Source organism: Trifolium pratense, linkage group LG4, assembly GCF_020283565.1.
Source record: "Trifolium pratense cultivar HEN17-A07 linkage group LG4, ARS_RC_1.1, whole genome shotgun sequence".
In the NCBI taxonomy this organism is placed as follows: domain Eukaryota; kingdom Viridiplantae; phylum Streptophyta; class Magnoliopsida; order Fabales; family Fabaceae; genus Trifolium; species Trifolium pratense.
Genome location: NC_060062.1, coordinates 27,117,812 through 27,138,513, shown reverse-complemented (window position 1 = coordinate 27,138,513; position 20,702 = coordinate 27,117,812). Strand labels below are relative to the sequence as shown.

General features: G+C 33.0%; 2 protein-coding genes across 3 annotated transcripts; one reads left to right on the top strand and one right to left on the bottom strand.

Moving 5' to 3' along the window:
• The first annotated feature begins 2,691 nt into the window (after positions 1 to 2,691).
• LOC123920106 (AT-hook motif nuclear-localized protein 28-like) lies at positions 2,692 to 3,777 on the top strand. Its single transcript, XM_045972249.1, has one exon. The coding sequence runs from the start codon at positions 2,856 to 2,858 to the stop codon at positions 3,624 to 3,626; it is 771 nt and encodes a 256-aa protein (XP_045828205.1). The 5' UTR covers positions 2,692 to 2,855; the 3' UTR covers positions 3,627 to 3,777.
• An 8,271-nt stretch (positions 3,778 to 12,048) lies between these two features.
• On the bottom strand, positions 12,049 to 19,668 carry LOC123920105 (ubiquitin carboxyl-terminal hydrolase 16-like). Of its 2 annotated transcripts, XM_045972248.1 has the most exons (12): positions 18,533 to 18,669; positions 17,987 to 18,134; positions 16,428 to 17,586; positions 16,257 to 16,345; positions 15,908 to 15,993; positions 15,640 to 15,802; positions 15,425 to 15,545; positions 15,006 to 15,163; positions 14,022 to 14,106; positions 13,729 to 13,938; positions 12,843 to 12,904; positions 12,049 to 12,737 (listed from the first exon to the last, which is right to left on the bottom strand). In XM_045972248.1, exons 2-12 carry the CDS (start codon positions 18,076 to 18,078, stop codon positions 12,131 to 12,133), a joined length of 2,832 nt encoding a protein of 943 aa, XP_045828204.1. In that variant the 5' UTR covers positions 18,079 to 18,134; positions 18,533 to 18,669; the 3' UTR covers positions 12,049 to 12,130. The 2 variants fall into 2 exon arrangements, with proteins under 2 accessions (XP_045828204.1, XP_045828202.1); XM_045972246.1 differs by lacking the exon at positions 17,987 to 18,134 and having other exon boundaries at positions 18,533 to 19,668.
• Positions 19,669 to 20,702: the final 1,034 nt, after the last annotated feature.

Here is a 20,702-nt window from a genome sequence, read left to right as displayed (position 1 = left end):
TAATTAATTACATAATATTTTTGAACGGTGACGGTGATAACAATGGCACCATGAAAGAGGCATCAAGCTTAATTTTGAGTTTAATTAGGGATGGAGATTTTATCAAACATCAAATTCAACCCCAAATGAACCTGTATTTTATATTTGAATGGTTATGTCCCATAAATATTAGTACTTGCCAGACCAATGCTTAACAAAGGAAAAGAGTCTTCAATGGTGGCAGTCGGTGTTTGTTGGCTGACTGAACAACATACGATACAAGTCATAGTTTGGACAGAGAAGAGATAAGACGAAGTTCCAGATTTTGTTTTGTTGATTTTCCTTTTTCTTTAAATTCCAATGACGTGTAATATATTTATGATATGACCTTGTTAAATCAACGGTTAATAATCCTCTCCCACGGTGAGAGACCCAATTCATGCGGGTGTTTAGAGAAGTAGCGAACCACTTATGCGTGTACCGATAGAGGTTGGATTGAGTGAGGTAAATTAGGCCTGAGCATCGGTTGGGTTCGGGCCGAAAATCACTAAATCGATAAAAATCGCAATAATTTAATTTGGACCCAATTTCGACCGTCTATATATTCGGTTTGTTCGGGTTCGGGTCATATGAGTGGCGGGTTGAACGGGTCGGTTATTACGGGTTAGATCGAAACTTTGTTTACATCTAAAACTCATTCATTATCCAAAAATTCATAATTTTCGAATAGTTTAATACCTCGTACACAATGCAACAAAAGATAGACGAAGTAAATTAAAAAACAAAGAGGGTAAATGCAGTTACTTTCTTTCAATATGTAGATCTAAAGACAATAAAATATTAAGTAGAAGAGACGTAGAAATTAAAATAGATCTAGAATATATATATTAGAATATATTTCTCACCTTCTTTATCACCATATTATTAATTATAAGCTTTGTAAAATATAATATTTTTATCTTATATCAAAGATGGATAAAAATAACAAAGAGAAGAGTATATTAGATTGAAAGGGAGAGAAGAGAAAAAATTTATTTGCATCTAATGGTTGTTCGGTCGGTTTCGGTTATGGAGAGATAGAATTTTAGAGACCCGCACCCGCCCGTATGCAACCGTTCATGCCCGGTTTTTTGCAATTTGTTGACCCGAGACCCGACCCGCACCCGACCGAATGCTTCAATGTGTTGTCGGTTATATCGGTTTCGAGTCGGGTCTCGGGTTCATGCTCACCCCTAACGTAAACTATAAAAAATAAAATAGTATAAAATGGTTTGAATGAATCCTTGTTGGAAGAGTATTTCACATTTATCAAATTTTATCAAATGATTCTTGGAATAAGATTGTTTGGAGGCACGTGGATTTAACCCAAAAAAATTGGTTGTTAAAAATAGAACCATAAATGATGATTCACTCTAGTAGACTCTAGTAGACGTCATAATCAATTGCATCTCTGAAGTTGAGTTAGGGCTGAAACACCCTAACAAAATGCATGGGAACGATAACCAAAGAAAATTCAAACACATCACAAGCATATATAACATCAAACACATCACAAGCATATTATATATAACATCAAAGGCTCGCTATCACATAACAATTGTTATCAATATCTTAACAATTGTGGTTATTACTTAACAATACTGATTACTTAATGAACTTAGCAAAGGTTACCCAGTTTGGGCTCTCTATTCAGTCGGATCTCATAATCTCACTCCTAGAATAGGTTCTCATATTCGAGCACGTTGTGTTGAGTCCCCTAAACAAATTCTTCAAAGATGGGTTTCATAATCACGTGGGTTGCACAAAGTTCATCAACTCGAGTCCTAATAATCAAATAGAGTAAAAGGATGTCGTCAATTTGCATGGATTTTTTTATTTTTTTTATTTTTTTGTGTGTGACTAATTTGCATGGAGTTGTTGTATTTGTATGCATATTGTAGAGAAATTCTTCTATAGAAATGCTCACACCGCCGTACTCTGCATAATTAAGAAGGAATGCATGTCAAATTGTGAATCTCACTACCAGCGGTGATACTATCAGTCCGTCTAAGCAACGTACTTGTACTCCTAGCTTAATATCGAACATAGATTCTCTCAATTTTATTTTCCTCAATTTCTTCAATCTCTACTTTTTGATTCATCTTTTTCCACTTTTTCTTTTCTCTCTCCTCACAAATCAATGGCTAAAATTCTACTATTTCTCTCGTGTAATAGAGAGAATTGATTCTCCTTAATAATATAATACCCTTGAGGAGTTGAGATGATCCATAATTTTATTTATTTCTTTTTTTATTTTGAGTAAATGATCCATAATAATTATATTGACTTCCAATTTTCTCTGTATCCATCTAGGAAGCACCGACACTTCTCATATTAGGCATTTTCGTGTCGGATATGTGTCGGGTCGGTGTCTATGATTACACTAAATTATGTCATTTTTCCAAAATTTTATTAGTGTCGACGTGTCAGTGTCCGTGTCCTGTCCGGTGTCGTGCTTCATAGGTATACACACATCCCATCCGTCCAAGTCCAACATAACGTGGGTCCCCACACTGCTCCAACCAACCAGCTAGCCAGCCAGCAGCGCCATCCAGTCTTTACTTGGATTCCAAGTTCACCCACCCACCTCCCTCCATCCCTCTCTTTTTCTTTCTCTATCTAATCTAATCTAATCCAATTTCAAATAGTAGTAGTATCTCTATCTTTTTCCCTACAAAACCCCACATTATCACAATTATTTAATACCCAAAAAATCCAATCACCTCAACTCTACTTTCACTTCTATTCATCTCTATCTTGTCTTCTCTTCTCTTCATAATAGAGTCCTCTTCTCTTCTCTTCTCTTCTATTAAACACAAGAACTTCAACAAGACAAAATGTTCTCAAACTTTCAACAACAACAACAACATAACCTTTTCCAATCCTCTCGTGAATGCCAAACATCAGAAGAAGATGAAACCCGAAGCAGCGGTGGGCCAAGCCCAATAACAGCCCACAAGCCAAGTGGCGGCGACGGTTCCACTGTTGAGATTGGTCGTAGGCCAAGAGGCCGTCCACCTGGCTCCAAAAACAAGCCCAAAACCCAAATCATAGTTAATCGTCAGCCCGAGCCCACGATGAGCCCACACATTCTTGAAATTCCCCAAGGCAGCGATGTTGTTGAAGCAATAGCCCGGTTCAGTAACCGAAGAAAAACCAGTTTATGTGTATTAACCGGTTCAGGTACCGTCTCTAACGTTACACTCCGTCAAATATCTGCTCCTCCCGGCACTACCGTTACTTTTCACGGCCATTTTAACATTCTCTCAATCTCCGCTACGTTCTTCTCCATGTCGGAACCCTCACCGCCGATCCAAAAAGAATTCTCGATCTCTCTCGCCGGACCTCAGGGTCAGATCGTCGGAGGGTTTGTCGTTGGACGGTTGCTTGCCGTTGGTCCGGTGTTTGTGATTGCCGCTTCTTTTAACAATCCATCTTATCATAGGTTACCTTTGGAAGAGGATGTTATGAATAAATCAGTCTCCGGTGGTGGTGGTGGTGATGAGAAGTCCCCACCGCAGCTCACCGGCGGTGGCGAGTCGTGTATGTATAGTGCTCAACTACCTTCGGATGTGATTTGGTCTACAACGCCAAGAACACATTTCTGAATTGTAATGAATAATCACTTTTTGTTGCTATTTTGCAATTTTCTTTGGTCTTGATTGGTTTAGTTGTTGATGGTTTTGTAGAAATTAACGGTGGTTTTGGTAGATTTGTATTAAGTCTAGTAAATTAATGATTAATTAATTATACTACTTAGATGAAGAGTTTATTCGATAAAATCGAGTTAGGATCCTCTCCATTTCCAATTCTTTCCATTTCCTCCATTATTATATAGTTTTGGGAATATAAATGTAAAAATGTGACATCAAGTGGGTCCAAATGTCATTTATACACCCCAAAATATTTAAAAACTTTAATAATGGAAGAAATGGAAAACATAAGAAATGGAGAGGATCTCAACTCGATAAAATCAAACAGCTTATCAAAAAAAAAAAAAAAAACAACCTTAATCCATTTCATTAACCATTAAATCCTAATTATATAATTGAATAATTTGAAATTTATAGAAACTAATTCAAAATTTGACCGTCCATTATATCACATGATCCATAAACTAACCATTATTATTATTATTATTATTATTATTATTATTATTATTATTATGATAAAAACATAATCCTAACTAGGTTTTCACGGAGTAATAGTTTAGAGTTTAGGGACTTGGCATTACTTTACTTTGCTACAATTTACGAGTTTATTATATATTTTCGTAATAATATTCATGATGATTTGATTATTCAAAGTCTACGATACATTTTTTGACAAAATCTAAGTATCTAAGTATTAGTTTATGTGTAAAAAAAAATATTGGTTTATAAAGAAGAGGATTGAGTCTAGGACCTCAAACTAAATCTAATGATTACGTGAAAATATAGATAATGTTTACAAAAACATTACTTTACTTTGCTACAATTTCTGAGTTTATTATATACTCCCTCGGTCCCAAATTATAAGGAAAAATAAAAAAATCACACTTATTAAGAAAAAGTAAAACATGAGAATTTGAAGTATGTTTTTGTGGGTTTTCTTTGGAATAAGTTGCATAGGAAGATGTAAAAACAATTTTTATTGGTTGTTGTTTATTGAGAAAATGAGAGAGAGAAGAAATTAAATGCAATTTGCATTTAATTTTATAAAAATAAGGAAAAAAAACATTATTGAAAACGATTTTTTCTCTTATAAATTTGGACAAAAAAAAATAGGTGTTTTTCCCTTATAATTTGGGACAGAGGGAGTATTTGTATTTCTGTAATAATATTCATGATGATTTAATTATTCATAGTCTATAGTACATTTTTTTGACAAAATCTAAGAGCATCCATATACATCCAACTCACTTAAGTTCTTTAAATTGGTCCCACTTAATATTTTATATTATTTCACATGAGTAAACAGTCTTTTTCGTCCTTGACTAATTGGACCATGACTTGTCAAATCTGATTCAAAAACTAAGCCCACGTACGTGAGGACCAAAATGAAAGTGAACTACCGATAGGGACCAAAATGAATAAAATCATGATCTCATCTTCCTGGAAAAAATGAATAAACACAATTTTTTCATCCTCTTCTCCAATCTCCCTCACAAACCTCCATCAAACATTATACCCAAATCTTCATCCTCTTTCTACACTCTCCCTCACCAACCCATCATCACATCATCATCTTCTTCCATTTTCTACTTCCAATCAAATCTTCTATTGCTTTATTTTGTTCAATTCATGCTTCAAAATAAAAAAAAATCCCTAATTTTTGTTGAAAACCCTAATTTTTAAGAGTGAGAAGTTTAATCATATGGTGAAATGGGTTTGTCCTCAATGAGTTTTAAGGTTGATTCCATGTAGAACAAGAATGGAGGATAAGTAGAGGGATAAATTTTTGGATGAAGATGAATAAATTTATGGATTTGGTATCAATTTTTAGGTTGAAGGGGAACAGTTTTCTGGGTTTTGTATAAGTTTTTGGGTTGAAGAAGACACATTGTATTCATTTTAGTCTTTAAGCACCATGAAATTCACATATAAGCAAGAAAGTAACACATAAGCATGTGATGTGGCAAAAAAAGAGGACATGTTATCAGAGTTAACGTTAATTTAACGCAAGGGGCCATTTTGACTAACGGATGCTCGAATCAAGGACTTTAAAATATTTTTTGGTGATTCAGGGACTACTATGACAGTGAGTGACACTTTCAGAGACTAAAGTGGCTGTTTACTCTATTTCATACTTTCAAATTATTTAAACAACTCCACTATATTTTCTAAATATCCATACAATCCATCAAACACTCTAAAATGAGTCTCACTTAACCCCACAATATTACTAACAATGGTCATTTGAAAGGAAAAAATAAAAAACAATAGCTTCCTATATCTATGTGGCATAGTAAAGATCGTGCTTCTGCATACACACGTTCTTTAGTTTATGCACCTTGCCAAACATGAATTATGGACAAGGATTGTGTGACTTTTTGGAGGGAAAGGCACCCTGACTTTGGGCCAATTAATCTCATCCATCAGATCTATCTATTGTACCAGATAATGCCACCTGTCCACATTTATTTTTGTTTATAAAGTAACAAATCAGTTCTCGCTCCTAACAAGTTCCCTTCGTCAACCCCGCGATTGCCAAAAACTTTTGCCTCTTCGTCATTTAGTTTTGCAAAGAAGACATAATCAGATTGAGAACTTAAGCTAGATCCAATAACAATGATTTCATCATCAACTCTGTTTAGTGACATACAGAACTTGAAATTGCAGAGCAATAAAAATCATATAGAAATAGAAAATTTCATGATTAAAGAATAAGTAACAACGGCGTTGTTATTGTGCTTCATTTAGCTTTTTTTGCCTTTGGTAAATTCTTTAGAGTTGATTGCATCTCCTTGGCTCTTCTTCTTTCTTATTCTGCTGTCAATTTCTGCAGCAAAGTGTTGATGTTTCAACAAGTAGATCTAATTGGCATTAGATGTGTTCTGTTATGTGTATTTTCAAATTTTGCAGAGAAGTGTGATTGTGCTTCTCTGAATGCAGGTGGCCTTATCTTGTGCAACAGATGGATCTGACGGATGATATTGGCCCAAAGTCAGGGTGTCTTTCCCTCCAAAAAGTCACAATCCTTGTCCCATGAATTATTGCCTTTGGTTTGACATGCACCTGCTGTGCAACAGTTAAGGAACGACATGTATAAACCGATAATCATGCTCTAAGTATTGGTTTATAAAGAAGAGGATTGAGTCTAGGACCTAAAACTAAATCTAATGGTTACGTGAAAATATAGATAGTATGTGTTTGGTTCTGCGGTGGACAGAATTGATTTTGATAGAATTGAGTTTGACAGAATTGATTTTGATAGAATTGAGTTTGATAGAATTGATTTATGTTTGGATATATTCATACAAAAGTGAGTTGAACAAATAATTTGAGTGTAAAAATCAATTCTAGAATGAGAAGCTACAATTTCTAGCTTCAAGTAGAATCCATTCTGGAGGCATAATCAATTCTAGTTTTGAGGAACCAAATAAGTCAGAATTCATTCTACATGTCCAGAATCAATTCTGGCTGCTCCAAAATTGAAACCAAACATACACAAAGTGTTTACAAAAGTTAGTATGTGTCTAGTGTTTTTTTTTTTTTTGGTAAAATGTATTTAGTGTTTCTAGTATGTTTTTTTTATGACTAAAGTGTTTCTAGTACCTTTTATAAATAAGAAATAATAAAATCCTACCTGAACTGAAACATCCAGAATGAATCTTTCTTGCATATGAAATCTAACATATATTTCTTCCGGTTTTATATATAAGAAAATTTTACATTTTAGATTTATTATAGAATTGATGTATTTATACTATATTATTGTTTAGATACATCAATTCTACAAAAAAGTCAACTTTTTCTTATATATATTATATACTAGTCCCACACCCGTGCGATGCACGGGTGTTATGCGGTATTTTATATTATAATGTTGAAAAATCATTCGTATAAATTGAAACAATAAGTATTATGAAAATTATAATAATAACATCAATAAAAACAAAATAATTATAATAATAATAATAATAAAGTGATGTTCCTTAAAAAAAAATATAATAAAGTGATGTAAATATAAGATAGATATTAAAGATGTGTTTATACATTTCGAAAAGATTACAATGGATCTTATTGCATCTACCAAAATAAGTTGGTAATCCATAAATTGTCATGTCACTATGAAAACGGTTTATGGTCATACTCATACACTGTGGTTAGATTAGTGGTTGCACAACTATCTAGGAATTATATATATCGATGCTTATACATTTAAAAAACTTATTTATACATCAGATTTGAAGTTACTTTGGTATCTTCTTCATTAACATTGATTAGCAATATCTTTAACTCATTCTTCAAAATAACTATGGAAATGACAACATATAATTGACCATGGAAAACAATCGATGTTGAAACATAAGTTTTTATTTATATTATAAATCTCATTGGAAGGATTCTGAGTTGGATAAACTACTTTATTATCTCTTACAAAAAAACTACTGTATTATCGAATTTGACATTTATATTAATTTGAAACTTATTGGAGCAAAAATAAACCAACTTAACTCATACTCAAATATCGAATATGATAAAAATCATACAGGACATAACAACCATTAGTAAACTTTATTGTATCTATTTTTTTTACTAACATTAGAAAGTAGTCCTGACAATCGACCAACTCCTTATATTTACAAAGATTGGACAAAAGATTATTAGCAAAAATATTAACCTTTTTGAAAAAAAAACATTAAAATACAAAAAATAATAAAATGAACAAAAAAATATAAATGAATAATAACCCAAAATAATAATAATAATAATAATAATAATTACAATTAGTACCCCACATTAAATGAATGTAAGTGGATGATATGGCTAAATGAAAAGTTTTCATTGGTTTGTGGATTAGGGTTTAGATAGACAATTCCACAACTATCTAGGATTTATATATATAGATTGAGTGTATATTAAAAAGTCATAAGTTTATAAATGTAGAATATGAAAAGTATAGAGATGAAATAATAAAATAATAATAAATAATAATAATAATAATAATAATAATAATAATAATAATAATAATAATAATAATATAAGTAGAATTGATGTGGCATTGTAGAGTGTTTTATTTGGATTTAAATGGATGATGTGGCTAAATGAAACAATTTAATTGGTCTAAGTGGATTAGGGTTAGGAGAACTATTTAGGAATTATATATATAGATAGAACCGGAGGATAATTGAATATAGAATTCATAAAGAATCAATGTTATTTTTATTCTTTACATGCGGGTCACGATATGTTGCTACATTTGGATATCTAGGTAGATTGCATTGGTCTTTTTCTAGACTATATTCTATAGAGTTTCCACAAATTCCATAGTGGGTTTTTAGTTGATTCGATTATGGTATTACTTCGCTTTGAAGAGATTGGAAGTGGAGAATATCTGTACACTGTTGTTCTTTGCAGTGTAACAGTGAATCCAGAAGCTTGATCGATGCATATATTATTGGATGAAGATAACGCTGAGAGGTAACCAACAAGTTGCTAGGTGACTGTTATGTTAGGCCATTTATTAATAAGCGATTTATGGTGGATTCGGTATTTAAAAGGCAAAATTTAGGATGAATTTTTATTTTTCCAGTAGAAAAAAAAAAGAGAGAAGAAAGAAAAACACGGAAATCGATTAATAAATTTGAAGAATTTGGACTATAGATAAATGATTAACTAGTGCACATTTATATCTGGAAAATAAATATAAAAGAGCATCTCCAATAAGAGTATCTAAGAGAGTTTTATAGTATAATGATTAGTATCTTAATTTTTTTCTTCTTATCATTGGAGTTCCATGACGTGACATAGATGGTATCAAAATTGAGGGACTCTCAATAAGCTTGAGGGGGGTGTGTAAGTGTATACAATGTAAATACCCTTGTAACTATACAGTAAATGGATTAGTTTAGACTTAAGATGTTTAGATTAGACTAAGCATTATATACAAGTGTGTTAGCTTACTGATTAGGAACTAACACACTCCTAGTTCAAGTCTATATAAAAACTTTGTATTGTAATCATCAGATAACAAAAATCAATAACAAACAGAAGAATTAGTTACAATACGGTTATGTTTCACTCTTTCTTTCTCTCTTTCAATAATAGATGTCAAAAATAGAATAGAAATAAATTAGAATGGTTTAAAATTCAAAATTTTACATTTTCCCTAAATTTTGTATTTTATGCAGGCATATGTAAATTCTCACAGAATGAATCGGTGGATCAATTCTAAACAAACAAAATTGAAAAATGTGACAAACATGAACCAGTGCAAGTTATTATGCACCCGTGCATACTGATTTTTTTTTGAAGACTATTTTTTTGCGAATTTATGAACCGGTACAAGTATTTTGAATGTGAGAAAAACACAAGAATTTGAATTTTGTTTTATTTTTCTAAAAACTTCTTGCTAAGGTACGGCTAATTATAAGCAAGACAAAGTAAATACAGAGTAAATAGACAAGAAAACACACATGAATTTTATACTGGTTCATCCGTTAACTAGGGTTACATCTAGTCCCCTTACTAAGAAGGCTTAACAGTATATATAATCACCAATATTACAATGCCTGAGACACCCAATCCAAGACTCCCTGCTCAAACACCTAGTCCAAGACTTCCTTGCTCAAGGTACTACTGATCGATAAAATTCCGTTTGCTCGATACACTAAGTCAAGAGACTTTTGGTTGCCTTCTAAAAGAATTTTTACAATCAAATGGTAAGCCTCACACTTGAGACTCTCGAAGTGTTAAGCTTTACAATTAAGTACAGATTGTACAAACCTTAAATTTTCTAAGATACAAGTTTGTAAGAAACCTATCTAAGTATTTTGTACAATGACAAGCTATATTTTGTAGGTTGATTGTACCGGTTGCTTGCAAGTCTTCAATGTTACTAAGAGTTCCTCTTTTAGAGGAGATCAAATATATTTGTTGATGAAGACTTAATCGTACACAGTCTAACCATTGTAAAGCTAACTCGCTAATCTTTTGATCATCCTAGTTTGATGAGAACCTCCTAAGTCCTAATCTTTTGTTGTAGTAGGAAGTATCCATTGAGCTTTCTTGGGAATGACCTTTCTTCAACATTGTTGATTGTAAGCATGTTTCATGTAGCATTTAATGCAGCAGAGACAAATTGCCTTGAGCAGGTCAAAGACGTTGACGTCTTAGAGCAAGAGGACAAAGGTGTCAGTCCTAAGAGCAGGTTATCCAGTATAGACATGACTTATCACTGACACACGAATCTTTTGACCAATCACTCTTCAAAGACTCGGCTTCTCTTCCATAACACATCTTCAACAGAGCTGATCTTCGGCTTCAAAACTTCTCTTCAACTCAGAACCAATCTTTGGCATCAGAAGCAATCTTCGATTTTAGATCCGGTCTTCATAGCGTGGTTGTATATCCCCAAGGGTTTACTTATCTCTCTTCAAAGTTGACCTTCGGATTTAGGTGTTGTTCCATTCAAAACTTGACTTCCTTTGACTCCTTAGCTAAGATCCATGCTTGTCTTCTAAACTATTTAACTATAGAGTTAACTCATCGTACTCTAAGATGACAAGTAAAATAAAGATAAAATAAAACATTCATTTTCAATTCCCTTAATTTGTGTTCAACACACTACATTTATACTACTTCTAAATGGATAAAACTTTAGATGGGCTTAAAGGCCCGATTAACTAACAATTCGGCAAAGTTCAACTAATATAAATACTATTAATACCTAATTTATTTAATAACTATTACTTATAATTATTTTAACTAATTACTCCCTAATGTTCTATCTGTGGTTCTTTATGTATGTTCTTCACATATATAATTTCCTGTATACTAGAACACACATTACTACTACCAATTGAATTCTTATATATTGGTATCATCAAAACATCAATCAAGTCATTGTTCCAAAACTCGTTTTGTTCTAATAGTATTGCATGAGCCAATGCATCTGGTTACAAAAGTTGTGTATTCTATCCCCGTGATTGTTATTTCTATAGTTAAAATGCAAGTTATAGGTACAATATGAGCACTTAGATACGGATAGGATATGGATACGAGTATTAAAATTGTTACCAACGCAAATGAGTCTAGGCGTGAATATTTTCCAAACTGCGGGTATGCAACCATACCCTACATATTGCCATCTAAGTATGAAATGAATTAACTGGGCAAGAAAACCTTATAACAAGAACATGTCTCTTAGAAGTCAATGGAGTAAAATTGGGTGCATACAAGGTTCAAACTTGAAAGTATAAATAAGACATTCTGTAAAAATAAAAAAAAGAAGTATAAATAAGCTACTGATATTTTTAGATTATTTCTAAAAAATGTATAAGAACGAGACTATGCATTTTTAAAATCAACCTGTAAAGAAACGATCTGCAAAAAATTCATAGTATAGAGAATCCCCACTATTATTTATCAATTAGGGGCTCTCAACTTTTGTATGGTAATCAAATATTTCAATCCTTTGTTTCTCTTGTCTTTCTATGTGTTACACCAGAATTTATATAGCTAAAATCATTGGATCCTGCTCTCTCAAAAGAATTACTCTGCCTAAAACTACTCCTACATGTATCTAACTTACTATGCTCTATACTTGTGTTGTGATGCAAATGAGAAACACATTTATCACTCCTTTCAACATCCACGGGTCTACTCCAATACAAAAGACCGTCGATCCCCACTCTTGAACATGCGGTGGAAGTGCCGCCCCCAACTCGTCCTGAATTACCAAAAATATAATCTGCAAATTCGTCGGTACTTGTTGAATCATAAGTGCTATCAGTGCTGCAAGAACAATCGTCTGAATTATTGCTGATGAGGGATGAATTATCACTTGATGAGTCTTCTTCCATGATACTTTTCATGCGATGGAACTTCGAATTGATTGTCTCTAAGGCGGGTAAATCATATGTACCAGAAACTGAATTAGTCATGTATTCAGTGGAACCAGAATGTGTTGATGCATGTTTGTACTTCATTATGATAGTTTTTCCATTCAATTTGGTTTTTGAATCTGAGGACACTATCATGTTCCTGATTAATCTTGGGGCCCTAGGTGAGCACCTGCAAGGAATTCATCTAATTAAAAATAAATGAAACAATAAAACATAATATAGATAAAACAATATGTTACTCTAAAAAATTGAAGATATAAAATAGATGTATTACCTAGCATAAAGAAGCATGTATGCGCCTTTTGTTAATACTGTTTCCAATTCAACAGGCGTCACCTGTAGAATAAATACGAGACGGTTGAATGAGTTCAACGTAACAGCTACATTGGAAATATCAGTAGATAAAACATAGTAGTTTTCATTATTGATAAACACAACTTTCATATGAAAAAATGTATACACACATGTTGGCTAGGAGTTGCAGCAATTAAGACAGCTTTCCAGTTAAAAAAATCCTCACCCAAAGGCTTATGAGCCATGGACGGTGTGGGTAGCCCAACAATTAATCTAGTATCATTTTAGAATTTGAACTACACCAAACTTAAACCCAAAAGCTATGGGTGAGATCACTATGGAATTCCGTAATTATGTTGGAATTCCTTAGTTAATTAAGGAATTCCATAGTGATCTCAATTAAGGCAGCTAGGAGTGGCCGTAATTAAGGAGGATTTCCAACATTCTGGATGGGCTTATTTGGCCGTAATTAAGAAGTTTTTAGTTTGGAATTAGATAACACTGCAGAGTAAATTTACCACGGGTTTCATGGACAGACACAAAAGGTGTCAGACATCTAACCATGCATTTATCAATTTCCATGGTTAAGAGTTATGCTAAGACTTAAATATAGAATTAATGATCATAAAGTCTAACCGTCTTGTATAACTACAAAATAACATTTTAACTTATAAGCTTTGTTAAGAAGGATCATTAATTAAAGAAAGCATAAATTCACATAAACATACTCCCTCCGTGACATATTATAAGCAAAATTTACTTAAAAAGTGAACTTTGCTTGTAATGTGTCAGGGAGGGAGTATTTATTTTAAGAACCACAATTATCGACTATCAAGATATGCAAATTAAGGAAAACTGACGCATACCACACTGTCATCAATCTTGAACCAACTGTTCTGGAAATTCTTCACATAACACACATAGTGACCTGAATAAGAAGCATTCATTGTATCCAAGTGCACAACGACCCCATACAGCCTGTATATAGCCAAATCACTAGTTCCACTCATGAAAGGAGCTAAGTCAAGTATTTCAGGAAACTGAATTGGCTTATTGAGCTTCCCATATTTTCCAGACTGCAACACATGTAAAAAAGTATTAAATTTGCACACAAGATGTATGGTAAAGTATTTTGCTTGCATTAAACATATATATATACCCGAAATCTCTTCAATGCTATAGTAAGAACATTAGGTGCCTCTGAAACTGCCATTTTCTTCTTGGCCTTCTCATAAGATTTACATCTGTTTAACATGGAAACAGTTTATCAATAACAAGGAAAAACATTCCATAACAAAAACCTCTGGAAGACACAATTTACACATATATGGCAAAGATTTAAACAATGTAATGTAACAAATCAAAAACATAAAAAGATAACAAATGGAGGACAGTAATCATTGAACAAGAATACAACGGAAAATAAACCATTTAATCAAAAGCATGAGTGATAAGATTCAACTTCCAATTAAACTGATCAACAATATCCAGCAATGTTTACAAAACCAGACCATAAGGTTCTGCCTGGAACTGGACAGTCTTTCAATTGGTTAAACTGCGGTAGATTTTCAGTCTCACTGAATCAGATTGAAATTCAGTTCGGTCGCAATTGGTTCAATCGGTTCTTTTTAAAAAATAAAAAAAAATTATACTTATTTATTTATTAGTCATCCAATTCAACGAACCATGACCCGGTTTCAGCGGTTCAATCACCAATACGGTTTTTAAAATGTTGCTACGCAGATCCAAAGTATGATTTCAGTACTCACAAAAAGTAGGCCACAAACAAGCATTATAAACCTTGGTAAGATTTTGGTACATGCCATGCAATGAAAATCCTTGCAGACACCATAATACACCAAATAACTTATGATCCGTTTTATTTTTTGTCAAAAGCTGTTATGATTTATTAAGTTATTATACTAAGTTCCCAAACATCTACGAATCAAGTTCATTATCACTATAGGAGTGGCCACAGAACACCCAAATCCATTTAAAATCTTAAAAATAGACTCCCCCTAATTTTCGGTAACAGATTTGGACAAGACTAATTGACCAAACATATTATTTCGACCTTATATAGCATTGAGATGAAAGCATGCGTAAGATATCATAATATTGAATATTTCCAAAAGGCTCCTACCTGACACAGTGGTACTTGTTTTCTCCATCCAGAGTTTCGATGCTTGTAAACTGTTTAAGGGCATCCTCCAAGGATGCTATCTCTCCTTCTATCTCAACAGTCAAATCCATCATCCTTTCTTGACGCTCAGATTTCCCTCCACATGTCATGCATTTTATCTGCCAATATATGATCAGTTTTATTTTCATTTCCTGTCTTGTTTGGATAAGTGAATGCTAGTTTACAGCAATAATAGCATTATCTATTTCGAAAACAAGCCAATACAAAAGTTGCAGAGGTACAAGACCATGACAGATAGATGCATATATATATATATATATATATATATATATATATATATATATATATATATATATATATATATATATATATATATATATATATATATATATATATATATATATATATATATATATTACCTTTGATCGCAGGTACCCTCCAAATGTAAGACCCACTAAATTAGTTTGTTCTTTTAATGAGTCTGATGCATTAGCCTCACATTCCATAAGACAAACAGATTGCATTGTTTCAATCACATGCCTGTATATGATGCATTACTTTAAGTAAGAAATAAAACAAGAATAATGAAAGTATGAAATATCAATTTACACAGGTTCAAAGATGTAAACCACACCTTAGAAATTCATGCGCATCTTCTTCTCTTCCATTACCAAGTTGACTTCCAATATTCTGTAGTTGAGAGAGTATGCCTATAGGTGAGAGGGGAGATTTTGTGTCTTTTGATTTCAAAATCAAACTTTCAAACTCACAGATGAAACACCATTTTTTATTTACACCTGAATTTGACATCAGAAACTAACATCAGAGAACAGTTATACAGATAGTAATCTTGCAGCTTGCCATGTGATGATTCAAACATGAAAATGTGATTGCATACATACATGATTTAGAATGAAGCCCTTGAAGCAAATATGCAGTCAATGGTGGTGTAAATACCAAGCACTGGAGTACAGCATTCGCATAACAGCTGCAAAATGGTAGTAAAATTATGAAAATGAAAAAGCAAATCCTAAACATATTTTTTTTGAAAAAGCAAATCCTAAACATATTAAAATCTACAGCCTAACCATTTACATAGATCAATCAACAAAGAGCAAGAAATATAAGATCCTTATGGAAAAGAAAGAAGAAAATTGTGTAAAGTCAAACTGTTCTATTGCATCATGAACATATTCCAATTAATACATATAATGCAACAATTATCAATTTCTCACGAGCATTTCCAATTACCTGTTTCCACAATTTGTAAGACCAAATGGTTGGACCTCCACTCTGTTCGAGTTATAAAGTTTGATAAACAAATCATATGGAAAAAGACCCTGCAACAACAGTTAATAGACTGTGTAAGAAAAACATTTTCTTAAGGCAATGAAGAACATAAGAGATTTATTTAAAAGTAACCTTTTCACTGTATTTTACAGCAACATCACTTCCAACAGCTATTGGAAAGTGTTTGGACATATTTGATCCTCTAAACTGATCAACAACTTTCATAACAGATGTTTTAAGGCCATCCTTGGAAGTTGGAGAGCAATTAGCAACCTGGGATGAATTACCAGTGCCAGAATGGGTACCATTGTTCATAAATTTTGAACTGTAATGTAAATGCTCCTCCTCTACAGCTCTAGAAACTAACTTAGTTTCGGCAGATGTACATGGAAGACAACTAATTTCAGCAGATCTCAAGCTGCTTCCAGGGTTGATCACAACATGATTTGATACCTTAGAGCCAACAGTGTGCAAGTTATGGATGCTTGAAGCATCTGTATAACGAGTAGAATCAAGACCTTCATTCTTGGAAGATCCTAATCCTATGTTTGGCATATTTTTCCCAACAGACTTCGTAACAGGTTCATTAGAGTGAGATAGAAGAGGGTCACCAAAAGAGTCATCTTTTACCCCATTTGAATCAAGAGTGCCATTCCAAAATCCATACGACACTTTAGAAGGCTCTGTTCCCCCTTTCTGCATCATCAAACCTGAACTATCATTTGATGTGAGCTTAATCTCTTCTTTACCAATACCAGGTCTAGCTGAATCAACCAAACTAGCAAACTTAGGTGACAATGGGATGGTTGCACCAATGCTATGACCATTTGATGTGTTGTCAGAGACGTCAAAAGTGTGGTCAGTAGAAATAGGTCCCTCGGATCTCTCATGCTCATTTGATATGATACTCTCACAAACAGATGAATCATCAGATGATGATGATCCATTAGCACCAGTGGAAGCAGAGAATCCAGAAAATGAGTTACATGATAATTCAGAATTAGAGTCTGCGATATTTTCCTCTGCAGGAGACTCAACTCTAGCATTATCAGTCCCTACACAAGAAAATTTGGGAGAACGTTTTATATCAGACAATGGGGGTTTCTCAGAGGATTTTGTAATCTCTGTACTTTCAATCCGAGACTTCTCATCATTGAATCCACGACGGTCTGGCTTGGCTAGCTTCTTACTAATATTGCTTACCAAATCATCAGTCTGGCGAGCTGTGCTGGGAGGATGACATTTGTCTTTGTGACCTTGACGCCAATGAGCAATTTGGCACTTACCAGAACTGAAATACAGTAAAATAACGTTAGGAAATAAGGATACTTTAATTTTACTAAAACCTACATAAATAGAAAAGTTGCAGAGGAAAAGCAATGAAATGACAGCTTAGTAATATGAGTACGATTGTCATTCAAAAATGCTAGAATTGAAATGCCACTAAAAAAGTAATATGGGTATGATTGTCAATACCAGTGAAAATTATTCAACAAATTATGCAACAACACAAAATCCTACCACTAATAGAGAATCTATCCAAAAATAATGGGGGTCGTAACTCAAAAATGCAAAAAACAAGCAATTGTATTACATATACACCAATCTTGAGAAGAAAATTTATAAGGAAGCCATTTACTTCTAAAAGTATTCTATAAAAGAAACAAAAGACTTGGATGAGAGAACTGGACATGGCGGATGTTATTTTCGAGATGGATGCAAAGCTCGTGGTTGATGGAGTGAAGCACATGTGTGAGGATGCTACAGAATTTGTGACCATCATCAAGGAGCGTGGGAGGTTACTTTCTTTTTCTTGTTACAACTCCCGTGTGGAATTTCCTACGAGGCGAGCCAACACATTGCAATTAGCAAAGTGCTTGCACTAATTTTACAATGATAGTCCAACATGTATTGTATTGATCCTTTGATTTTTAATGAAAATAAGTGCATTAGATTTTTAATGTCAAAAGAAACCGTTCTTTGAACATTGATCATATTCGGATACAAACTAAAAGAGTCCAGTGTCAATTCAAACCAAAGACAAATATTTTACTTTTTTTCATTGTGATTAAAGAGAAACCACACAAAACCCATTCAACAAAAACAACACAAACACATAATCCAAAAAATCAAAGGCCAACCAACATATAAAAACTAACAACCTATGCCCTAAAAATTAAAACCCTAAATTTAGCAAAATCAACAACAAAGAGAGAAATTTCAAGCCAAGAACATACCAGTAATGAACTGCTTTGCACCTTGCACACCTTGTAGTGGTGGGAGAAAAACACACTACACATTGATTGCTCTTATCAACCGAAGCGGCGCCGTTTTGATGCGAATTCGGTGAAACGTATTGAGACGAAGCTGAAACGGCACCGTTTTGATATTGATACGAATTCGCAGCAACAACATATTGATACGAAGCTGCCGCCTCACGCTCAGCCCTGGCAGATTCCTCAGCCGTGAGAATCAACAGTCTCTTAATCTCCTCCGCCCTCTCCGCCGCACGCCGCCACTTATAACGTATGAAGAAACCGATCGCCGGCAAAATGACACAAATTAAAGCCGCGAAAAGCAAAGAAGAAAACCCTAGATCCACTGTAACACGCATTTATCCAGAAAAATAAATAAAAAAGAGAGTAGACTCCTCCGCCGTAATACGGCGGCGATTACGGCGGCGATAGTGACGATCACGGTAAGGATTAGTCGGAAATTTAACGGAATCAAAAAAGAATTGTGTTAGATTACCAAAGAAGTGGAAATTTGGAGATGAGAGTGAGATATGCATGTGACGTAGCTCACACGCACGCAAATTTCAAAGATTGAAGTGAGTGTTTAGAATCACAACGATGATGGTGAAGAAATTGAAATTGAAACACTACGTTGAAATTTTGAAACATTTACTATTGTTCTTGCAGTTGCGTTGGGACAAGGGAGAGAAGATGAAAATTGTTTTTTATTATTTTTTTTTTTTTGAGGACTAGTATAAAACATGTTTTTATTTTACACGATTTTTTTTAGGGTCTTGTTAACATGTGCATATAGGGCACATGATAAAGTATCTTAATATAGAAATTTAACATTTAATGATACAAGACATTTAATGCTTGAAAAGTTAAAAATGCACAAATTCTAAGACATAATTTCTATTTTTACTACCTTAACATGTGCCATATATGCACATGTTAACATTCTCCTTTTTTTTATCGTAAGAGGTGGAACGCACGCGGTAATTAATTTAATAAATGAATAAATAAATGGTTTATTTATTGTGTGAGAAGAAAAAAACGGTTGGTTATGGAATTTAAGAAATTGATGATGGAATGGAAGGAAAAGAAGTAAAGAATTTTGTTTTCCCTGCACAGGAATTGACTTCGTTGATCTGATATTCGGACTTTGGGTCCCTCTTCATGAGTATAAATGAATTATAAATTTAATTTATATACACATATTCAATACTAGTAATATACTGTAACCAAAAAAAAAATACTCTAATAGTATTTTCACATCATGTAATGTATTTTTTTCTTTTCATCATTAATTTAATTCGGTTCGGAAGTTAATTATGGTATCAAGTTGTTACAGTCCACTTTCACTCACAGTTGAGGGAAATCAAACTATTGTTTTTCATACCAAGTTCAGCGTCAATCACCACTAAACCAACTAACGATTGATATCATGTAATGTGTTTTAAAATACATAAAATATCACATTCATTAAATAATGTGATGACATATTATTAGATACACGTGTAAAATAATTTTATATTAATGGTGTACAATAATTAAACTTAGAAATTATTACTGCATTGCTTAAAAAAAGTTAAGAATTTAATTGCTATCAATATTCAATACTAGTTCTTAAATCAAGTATGTGACATATCTTTTACCTAATATTCAATAAAGGTTCCGCTAACATGTGCTCTAAGGGCACATTTTAAGATGCAATTAATGAACTAATATCTCACTTAATGTGTTTCAAAATTAGTAATAATCAAGTTTATTAATTAAAAGATATGGTCCACGATATTTATTAATTATTTATATCAATTACAAAGGCAAATCGTGATCTAATTTTTTGTCAACCATCATCATGATTACATGCGCCTGACATTATATGCATCCTTAATAATCTAATTTTTTTCGTTTCGGTGAATAAGACTGAGTATTATAGTATTATGTTGTGATGGTAACGATTGTTAGTGCTATTTTGGATTTTGAATTGATAATATGTTTTGGAATTTTATAATACTAATAATTTAATTTTTTTTAAGTCAAAAAAAAAAATTAATTTTTGTTTTCAACTTAAAAAAAAGATTTGACCAAAAAAAAACTGCTTTTGTACCAAAATAATTTAGTTAGCTGCGCGTGTAATCATATGATGATGGTTGGCAAGTATCACAAT